This window comes from Cricetulus griseus (genome assembly GCF_003668045.3).
Source record: "Cricetulus griseus strain 17A/GY chromosome 1 unlocalized genomic scaffold, alternate assembly CriGri-PICRH-1.0 chr1_0, whole genome shotgun sequence".
Taxonomy (NCBI): Eukaryota; Metazoa; Chordata; class Mammalia; order Rodentia; family Cricetidae; genus Cricetulus; species Cricetulus griseus.
Genome location: NW_023276806.1, coordinates 190279094 through 190289314, shown reverse-complemented (window position 1 = coordinate 190289314; position 10221 = coordinate 190279094). Strand labels below are relative to the sequence as shown.

General features: G+C 49.7%; 1 protein-coding gene across 1 annotated transcript in view; it reads left to right on the top strand.

Moving 5' to 3' along the window:
- The first annotated feature begins 4130 nt into the window (after positions 1-4130).
- The window catches only part of Trim24 (tripartite motif containing 24), a 96609-nt gene continuing 90518 nt past the window's right edge, over positions 4131-10221 (top strand). The window contains 2 exon segments of the mRNA XM_027391468.2: positions 4131-4500; positions 4503-4556. Of these exon segments, the coding sequence (XP_027247269.1) occupies positions 4200-4500; positions 4503-4556 (355 nt within the window). The 5' untranslated portion in view covers positions 4131-4199.

The following is a 10221-nucleotide window of genomic DNA, read 5'->3' as shown; positions in this document are numbered from 1 at the left end:
AGTTTTTAGTCTATCCAGTCTTAAAGTAACCTTTTGAGGCCCCATTCCTGATCACAGAAGTTCGTGCCCTAGATATTGATAAGGAAAATGGTGATGTACTTTTTCAGGTGCAATTTTTAAGTCTGCTGTTTGTAGATGATCTTGAAGATCTCCAAAGGCTTGCTTAACCTCCTGGAGCAGTTTCCTTGCATTTCTCCTCCCCACAGCAAATAATCCTCTCCACTCACCACTGCCCTACATAATTGCATCCAGTCACTAGGAGTGCAATTAAGAGCTGCGAAGGATTCAAAGATCACCACGGAGAGGTCCATAGGCTCTAACTGCCTCTTTGAATTGTCTGATGTCCTTAAAGTGTAGTGCATTATGTTGTCTGACTCAATTGCTCTGTGGGTCTATCACTTTTACTACTGGATAGAGATGTTTTGCCTTTCCTAATGTCTCTACCTCTTGTTGTAATTCTTTTATGTCATCTTCTAAACTTCTGGGGGCTGATGTGGCTATGAATGGATCCTCCGCAAAAGGATTATGTTTAGGAGGGGAGGGACCCGTTCATCCTCTGCTGCTACTCTTTTCTTCAATTGTTCTGTTTCAGCTTCAAGAGAGTCTTCCTCGTCAGGAAGACTAGTTGGAGGTTCCTGACTATCTTGTTCTTCTTGGTCCCGAGTGGACTTTTCTGATTCCTGATCCTGAGTTTCACCAAAGGTTTTATTAATTTCCTCCCTTTGTTCTCTCACTTTGACATTATTTCTGAGTAGTGCATCCTTCACCAATCGCCATAGCGAGAAGGTAGCAATAGGGAAATGATCAGGACCTTGATCTTTTAAGGCTCTCTGTAAATCCGCCTTAACCTGTTCCCAATAAGGGATATTTAGGCCTCTGGCCTGCAAAAAACAGGGGCTGTTTCTCTAGGACAGCAATGAATTCTTTAGCTGTCCTATGTTTGATTCCGGTATCCTGTCCTTTCAATAAAATAACTAATTGTTCCACTAATATTTCTTTTGAGTTACTGGCACCCATTGTTCAATACACCCTCAACAAAAACTTCTCTTACCTGCTGGCCAGCCTTCGAGGACGTCCTTGCTTTCCCGATCTCGGTGGGACCTCCACTTGTAGAGCCTGCACTACTTGACTATTGATTATCAGGCAAAGGTCTGGAGACTTAAAGAAGACACAAGACAGCGGGTCATTCATGCAAGCAGAATGCCATTTATTTGGGGGAATGGGGAGCCTCAAATACTGTCTTGCAGCACAGTGGAAAACCCCCAGGGTGAAAAGGTCACAGTCACAAGCCTATAGGGCTTCCCGAAGACGTTTGCCAGAGTGCTCAGCTGTGCAAGAGAAAAACAGGATGTGCTGCAAAGGAACCACAAAACATTTCGGCCAGAAACCACAAGCTTGACCCAAATATAACCCCAAATGGAGGACCAGAAGGGCCCTACAGAGACCAACCATTGTTTTCATCTTTAAACCTTACAACTGTGCCTGACAATCATGTGGCTAAGGAATCACCCCTCAGGGAAAGCAGGTTCACTTTAATCCCTGCAGAAGAGACAGGAGGAATAATCCACCCTTGAAGGAGATAATATACCTTCCCTTCAAAAAATTCTTGGCCTCTAGTGCAGTAGTTCCAAATTCCCCAGGAGTCCTGACTCAGAAACATCCATCTTTCCATTTTTCTTCTCTTCTTCATCTTTCTTTCAGATGCTGGCCCAATGCAAGTTCTCTGGTACGGTAGGCGTTCTTACTCTTCCTCTAGAGCTCCCCTCCTGGCCATGTGGCTGCTTGTAACTTTAGGGGAAAAGGACCAGCCAAAGAAACACACCCTGAGCAGAGCCAAAGAAACACCTGCCCCTGGAATCAGAGCCAGCGAAAGAAATACACCTGTCCCTAAAACTAGAGCCAAAAGGCCAATAAAGGACCAGTGAAAGAAACACACTTTGGCCCTGAAACCAGAGCAGAATCTGACCCTAAACCTTCGCAGAAAACTAAACAATCCCTGAGCAGATCTAGCCATCCTAAACTCAGGGATTGAAATCTGACTAATTCCCACGCTGGAAAAACTCCTCCCCTTAAGAGTCCCTACATAAACCCTGTGTCTGTTCAGCTTGTGGCTGTTCAGGCTGCCCGGCTGTCCTCTGCCACCCTGGCAGAGGGCAGCCACTCTACTGGATTCTTCCCTCCAATATATCTCTTGAATGAGGTCTGGGTGAGACCTTCTTTTGCTGGAGCAGAGATGAGCCTGGGTGGAGCAGAGCGGAGCAGGACTGTAACACTTTTTGCTGGGGAATCCTTTCCTGGCAAAGCGAAGCTGTTACACTCTGCTCTCTGGGGGACTGGAGCCGAACTGTAACAACTTTGTGGGGAAACCCTCTTCTGCAGGAACAGGGCTGATACACTGGGGAAGCCTCTCCCTGCAGTAGAGCTGTAAGCTGCTATGTTTACTGTGACCTGTGGTATTTCTTGGCTCCTTGCTATCCAAGCTGTTATATTCAGTTTTCTGTGTCTCCTTAGTGCCAGAATACCTTTCCATCCGAGCTGTAACACTCAGTATTCTCTGGCTACCTAGTGCCATAATCCATCCCATCCATCCCATCTGAGCTGTCGGAATGCTTACAGTAACCATATGTCTGCTTGTAACCAGGCTGCTGACCTCTAAGTCTGCCTAACACTTCTCCATCTTCCTCTGGGCACCTGGCAAGATTTACAGCTTGCCTTCATTGTTGTTGTTGTTTTTTTTTTTTTTTTCCTTTTAAACTCTAGTAAAATTTCCTCCAGCTTCCTTTTGAGGCTCTTCTTAAATTCTTTTATTAATGAGACCAAGAATCTCAAGAGGGGACTCTGATTTCCCTAGTAACAGGTGGCAAATCCCATGGGACTCCCCAGGATTTCCGGTAACAAGCTCGGGAGATGGGAGATGGGAGATATGAAATATAATACTGAAACTCTAAAACTAGAATTGAGCCCCCCCCCCACTTTGAGACAGGATTTTACACCGACTATAACCTAGGATGATCTTGAATTTGTAGCAATTCTCCTGCCTCAGCCTCTGGAATATTAGGAGTACAGGTGTGTGCTACCAGGTCTGGAGTTTTATTTCTCTTAATAGTTTATTCATGTAGTTGAAATATTTGCAAATCTTTAACTCTAGAAAAATTAACTGCCTTTATTCATCTAAGATCAAGATTAATTTCACCTTTTTCCATCGGGGTAGTTTTTTAAAAGAATTCCGACAATTTTGCAATTTCTCTCCCGATGCCTCAGACTCTTTCATTCATCGCAGAGATGAATTCAGCCCACAAAAAAAATTGAGGCTGCGTGCACACTCCTCCTTTCACACAATGTGTGTGTGTGTGTGTGTGCGCGCGATTGCTTGCTTGCTTGCACAAACGTGTTTGGGTTCTTTTCTCATTTGCACGTTTCTTACTTCCTCGCCCTCCTCCCTGGACCCTCCCCCGATCTTCCCCTCGCGGTCTGGCGCAGCGAAAGCAGTTTTCAAAGGAGTTTCCTAATTAACCAGGTTGGACAGCTAAGGTGGAGCCCCGCCCCCTGGGCGGGGCCACAGCCGCGGGCCGAACCGGGCGCCGGCTCGCGCTCCGTAACAAACGACCGTTTTACTACCTTCAGAGCGGAGACTCACCCCGCGAGCCAATCAGCGGCCGCGGGCCTCGGCGTCCGGAGCCGGGGGCCGGCCCCGCCCACTCCCAGCCTCCCGCGGGGGGCCGTCCGAGCCTCGCGGGCTCCCGCCGGCCCCGCCCCCTAGGCAGGCGCGGCACCCATTGGCTGGCGCGGCGCTGGCTGGCGCCGCGGTTGCTGGGAGAGGGAGGTGGGGGCGGGGCCCGCGGTGGTCCAGGGGGCCCGAGAGAGAGGCTGCTGGGCGCGGGAGGAGGAGGAGGAGGAGGAGGGCGGGCGAGCGAGCGAGCGGTCGCGCTGGGCGGGTTCGAGCGGCTGGGCGGCCGTTTGCCCGGTGGCCCGCGCGGCGGCGTCGCGGTGCGAGAAGCGGTCCCCGTTGACAGCTCCGCGTCTTCCGGCCGCGCCACTCGGGAGGCAGGCGGCTTCCTCCCTGCGCTCCCTCCTCCGCCGAGTCCGCGCGGCCTCCGAGGAGAAGCGGGCGGCGGCGGGGCGGCGGCGGCGGAGGGCGGTCGTCGGGGGCGGCGGGGCGGCGAGCGCGCTCCCGCTTCCCCGGCGGCGGCCGCAGGACAATGGAGGTGGCTGTGGAGAAGGCGGCGGCTCCGGCCGGGGGCCCCGGAGCGGCGCCGGGCGGGGAGAACGAGGCCGAGAGCCGGCAGGGCCCGGACTCGGAGAGCGGCGGCGAGGCAGCCCGGCTCAACCTGTTGGACACTTGCGCCGTGTGCCACCAGAACATCCAGAGCCGGGCGCCCAAGCTGCTGCCCTGCTTGCACTCGTTCTGCCAGCGCTGCCTGCCCGCGCCCCAGCGCTACCTCATGCTGACGGCGCCCGCGCTCGGCTCGGCCGAGACCGCCGCCCCGCCCGTCCCGCCCCCCGCCCCGCCCCGGGCTCCCCGGCCGCCGGCGGTCCTTCGCCGTTCGCTACCCAAGGTGAGAGGGGGCCCCGCCGCCCGCTGTCACGCGGCCCGGGAGGGGTGGCGGCGAGGGCCCGGGAGGGCTGGCCCGGCGACTTGGGATGGAGCTCTGACGGCCGCGGCTGAGTTTGCAGCTGCCTCCGCCGAGCTTTGTCCGGGTGCGGGCGATGATGCCAGTCGGCTCGTGCACACCCCGGGTTCTACGAGCCGGAGAGGAGGAGGAGAAGGAGGGGGAGGGATGGAGGGAGGGAAGGATGGAGATGAAGCGGTGATGGGGAGTTTTCTTTGATGATTGATTGCAGATTGCCTGCCGTCTGTTTCGAATCTCGGGCGTCCGGGGCTCTTGTACCTTAATGAGTTCCCCCTCCTCTGTCCTCTCCGCCGGGGACAAAGGAAGCGGGAGACCGAGTTTTGTCGTCTGCTGCTTTTTTTCGGAGATGATCATTTTGAGCGACGCGATAGACGGCAGAAAGTAAATGGACTTGCAGAGTGTTTTGTACACGCAGCGTTTGGAAGTTACTTTCTCGTTTGTGGCGTTCCTGGGTAATTAGTTTTTGACAGGTAGTTCCCATTGCCTCTGTTAACAGGTTTAGTGCAGGGATTTCTGGGAGGGCGCTAGAAGCTTTTAACTCTTCACATTGCCAATATTTGGGCAAATTGACGTCTTTTAAGAATACGACATAACCGGAGAAGAGAAATCTGTTTCTATTCGTGTTTTGTTTTTGTTTATTGGTGTGTGTGTTTTGTTTGACTTATGTAGCCATCCAGACTTGTTCGCAACTAGCAATCTTCCCGCCTCAGCCTCTTCAGAATGAGGATCACAGGTATAAGCCATCACACCTGTTGGCTAGTCACTTTTTTGTTTATTTTTTCGAGACAGGGTTTCTCTGTGTAGCTTTGTAGACCAGGATGGCCTCGAACTCACAGAGATCGCCTGCCTCTGCCTCCCGAGTGCTGGGATTAAAGGCTTGCACCACCAACGCCCGGCTGGCTACTCACTTTTAACATGTGTTTGAAAGGGAATAACTGCTTTGAGTTAGTATGTTAAATTACACTATGTTGGTATGAGATTGTGTGCTTGGATTGTTGTCTTAAACTCACTCAGCACTCACTGTCTTAGCGCTGTCTTCAGTCATAGGAAACTGTTTTCGTGGGTCTCTATTGTTATGGGGAGCCCACAAGAGACTACTCAGTCATCTATACCCAATTTAAAGTCTTTATTCCAGTTGGCTGGGATTACACCTGGTGGTTCTCAACCTGAGGGTCCAACCCTTGGGCCTAATGACCCTTTCACAGGGGTTGCATATCAGATATTTATATTATGATTCATAATAGAGGCAAAATTACAGTCACACAGAAGCAACAAAAATAGTTTTATGGTTAGGGGGTCATAGCATTAGCAAGATTGAAAACCACTGGCAGTTGCAAAGGGTGGGGGGTGTGTTTGTACAAGCAAGCAGTTTAGCAGATGCTAAGGTAAGCAGTTTAACTGGAAGAGGTTTGCACAAGCAGGCAGTTTAACAGAAGCCAACATACATTAGCTGGGCATCTTGACCTCACTCAAGACTCTTAGAATAGAGCGTTATCATTTTCCTCAAGATTCTCCATCAAGGAGGCCAAACTCTAGTCAAACCTAAAATGACCTCAGCCAAAATACAAGGTACAGAAACCTCTGCACTATCTTGCCCTGTCAGTTCATTCCCTAATTGGTTCTGTGGGCATGAGTTGAAGCATTGGCTTGTCCTGTTCTGGGGGTTGGGGACATGGTTGGTCCTAAGGACCAGTAGTAGCCTGAGTTTATTCTGACTGATATATTGGTCATGAAGTTGGGGTGCAGGGTCCCCCAGTTAGCTGGATCAGGATAGGAATCAACAATCGGGCTAATGCTGACAGGGTGGTCAGCTATGGGTTTTGGGTCCCAGCCCCCATGGGGTCTCTGTGAGTTGCTTGTCAGCCAATAGCCACAGGTGCATCCTGTTTTCTAGACCTGGCTTCAGCCCCCCACCTTGCCCCACAAGCTCTTCTCCACGAGCTCTGACACCTGGGGTTTCTCCACTGTGCTGTAAGTGTATATAAGGCTGCTCTTCCCCTGGAATAAAGAAGACGAATACAGTTGGACAGGTGCACATAGCGCAAGTGGCCGGACGGCTTGGTTTTTTAACTAAATCTCCAGGCTTTCGCCCAATACTGGAACTTAGTCATGGCCCCGACACCTCAGTGGGGACCAGGTAAACAGACTGATAACAATTGTCTGTGTCGCCTTTCTTCCCTTTCTTTAAGGTTTTCCCTGACCATGGCAAGGTTTCCCTTATTAACCCCTGTTGGTTGGCATGAAACATGCCAAACCCTCTGTTTCACTTAAAAAAAAAAAAAAGGTAGATTAGCCTCCTTAAATTCTGTAGGACTACCTCTGCAAGAGAGTCAGCTTGGCTCTCCAGCCTAGAAGTGGTCTAGGTTTCACTGATTCTGGGAACTGAGTTCCAACAACCAAGGCTGAGGTGCCTATGGCAGCTGTACTGGCTGTTCCTGTCTCTACTAGGATCAGGGCTAGAATTGGGTCCCTTTTGACTTAACATTGTGACAAGGCCAAGATGAGGTTTCCCTTCTTATTTATTACAGGCATGTACGAACAGGATAACATAGACCAATATACATGCATAGAGTTAGGAGTGTGACTTTCCAGTGAGTTGGAGGCGGCACATTTAGTTAAATTATTAATACAAGCAAGCCACGTAGGTAGTTTCAGGGGCAAGAAAGAATATGCAGTCTTCTAGGCTAATATTGGTTCTTTGGACATCTGAGCAAATATTATTATTGTAAAGCAATATTATTGAAGAAGCAAGATTATAATTTGAGGACTATATGTAGGCACCTTGTCCTTGGCAGGGCAACTCACCATTGGCCAGACATGCATAAAATTATAATCCCTAAAGGCTTTTTTCTTATAACCTGATTGACTGACCCTTGTCCCTTCTCTAGATCCATATGGTTTCACCACTGGAAGGGACAAAAACATTCTTTTTGTTTTGCTTTTTTGAGACAGGGTTTCTCTGTATTGCTTTGGAGGTTGTCCTGGAACTCGTTCTGTAGACCACACTGGCCTCAAACTCTCAAGAGATCAGCCTGCCTCTGCCTCCCGTGTGTCGGAATTAAAGGCGTGTGCCACCAACACCTGGCTGACAAAAAAATTCTTATCCCTGGGTTTTCTGAGTTCCCATGTCCAGGTTTGGGGCTGATGGGAATTATATATCGATGTCTAGTAAACTCTGGTCAGTCTTCTCTTTAAGGGGTCTGAGGTCCAAGTGACTGTCCATCTGTCCTCAGTGGTTCTTTTTATTTTTTTAATTGAGAGTAATGACTCCAAGGGATAACACCAGCTACTTCGACTGCAGTTGTATTAGTGAGGATGGCTGGGTAGAGTCCCTTCTAGACAGGTTCCAGGTAGGGATCCACTTTATCCAAACCAAGTATGGCTGGAACTGGTGAGGGGGTTCAGAGGTGGGCGAAGGCAAGATACCCTCACAGTCTGGTCAGTGGCCTGGCAAGTTCCTGCTAAGTGTGCAAGTACTTGAGAAGGGAATGATTAGACATTTCTGCTTGGGGAATATCTTGGCATTTGGGGAGGATGGGCGGTGGTTTCCCAGACATCGTTTCACAAAGAAGTGATCCCTTTCCAGTGAGGAGTACAGTGGGCCCTGAGCAGGGCAAAGGGAGGAGGTTGGCCCAGTGTTCTCCAGTTTCCAGTTTGGTCAGAGTCTCCTTAAAAGTTTTATTCATCCTCTCTGCCTGACATGAGCTCTAGCCTAAATGCACAATGCAATTTCCAGTTAATACCTTTGTCTGAGTGTGAGACACTTTGGCCAGGACATTGCTGGACCCCAATGCTAGGGACAGTCCAAAGCTAAGAATTACTTCCTGAAGAAGTTTCTTAGTAATTGTTAGAGCAGTCTGTGTTCTGGTGAGGTAGGCCTCCACCCATCTCCAGAAGGTGTCTACAGACACCAGCAAATATTTATAGCCCAAACCAGTAGGCCTGATTTCAATAAAGTCCAACTCCAAATGTTCCCCAGGCCCATTTCCTCAAGCCTAGGTCCTTTGTGGGCTCTTCTCCCTTTGGGGTTTAGCTGAGTACAGATGGCACTTCTAAAGTTGATGTCTTTAATTAGGCTTTCAAATTTGGAACATAATACCTAGATCTGAGGAGTTGAACAGTATTCATGACTCCTACGTGGTGGCTTAGTGGGGTTCTTAACCCATCACTTTCCCAGACTCATGGGAAGGATGGATCTACTACCATCTATCCTAGATGGCGAATTCTTGTTTTCATACAGTCTTCCCCTGGCGTGCATTATGAGTAGTCTGGTAAACTGGGCTCTAGCAGAGCCTCTAAGACTTAGAGAGGCCCCACTGGTTCTAGGGGCTACTTCCCAGGCAGCCAAGTCAGTCACTTTATTACTTTGGTTCCTGGGGAATCCCCTTTGTGATGTCCTTTGCAATGGACAGTGGCTGCCCTCTTAACCATATAACTTCTCATAGGACTAAGATTTCTTCTGTTTTTGATTACTTTTTCTGCTGAGGTTGAAAGTTCTCTTTTCCCTGTATAGAGCCCCATTGACCTGGCCAATGGTGACAGCTCATTGGCTGTCAGTGTATATAGTGATATCATATAGTCTTTTCCCCCAGCAGAATGCTCTGTAAAAGCTAAAAGCTCAACTTGTTGAGCTGAGGTTCTCCTGCTTAAAGATTGTGCCTAGATAGTCTTATCTTAGGTCACCACTGCTACTCCTGCATACCTGGTACCATCTTGAATGAACGAAAATGCTCCCCTCTGTGAGCAATACCTCATCTGGTGTTACCAATGGGGCATTAGTCAGATCAGGCCTGATAGACTGGATTAAGTCCATCAGAGTTCCTCACCTTAGTATAGTCATGAAGAGATTCTGCGAAGTCATCCCATAGGAGACTGACAGGGTCAAGGGCTGACATGTGGAACCAAATGTGGATTTGATCGAGAAGCAGGGCTTGGTATTGGGTCCCCTCACCCATCCCAGGCATTAGACATCATCTGTCAGGTTCCCCCTCAAGAGGGCCTCAGTAGAATTTGGGCCCTAAAGTTAATCTGTCAGCTGCTTTTACCAGCGGAGTGGTGGCAACTCTAGCCCTTTTACATGCTGGCCATCCGGTTCAACTTGGTCAAGTCTCTTGGTCAAATATAGGCCACCAGTCTTTTCCAGGATCTCAGAGTTTGCCTGAGGACCCTTGGGGATGCCTTTGGCTCCATCCACATACAGGTGGAATGGGTTAATGTCTGGAAGGCTCAGGGCAGACACCAGGGCCTTTCTCAAGGCTTTGAAGAAGGCCCTCAGCTCAGCCTCGGTCCATTCCAAAGGCTTCATACCCCTGCTGCTGACATAGAAGGGCTTGGCTGGGTAGCAAATCCATTTTCATAGCCAACAATATCCAAATGCTCCCAGGAATAACCATACTTGGCCGTGCCCCCACCCACCCACCCATATGGGATTTGCAGAATAGCTGAAATACGGTTGTAGGAAGGCATTTACTTTCCTTCCTCTAGGTATATGACCTGAGGTACACACAGCTGAACCTCCTTGGCTGAGACTTACCCTAGGGCTTGGGGGGATTCTAAAAGGCCTTCTGTTGCCTGGCTACATTCCTCCTCA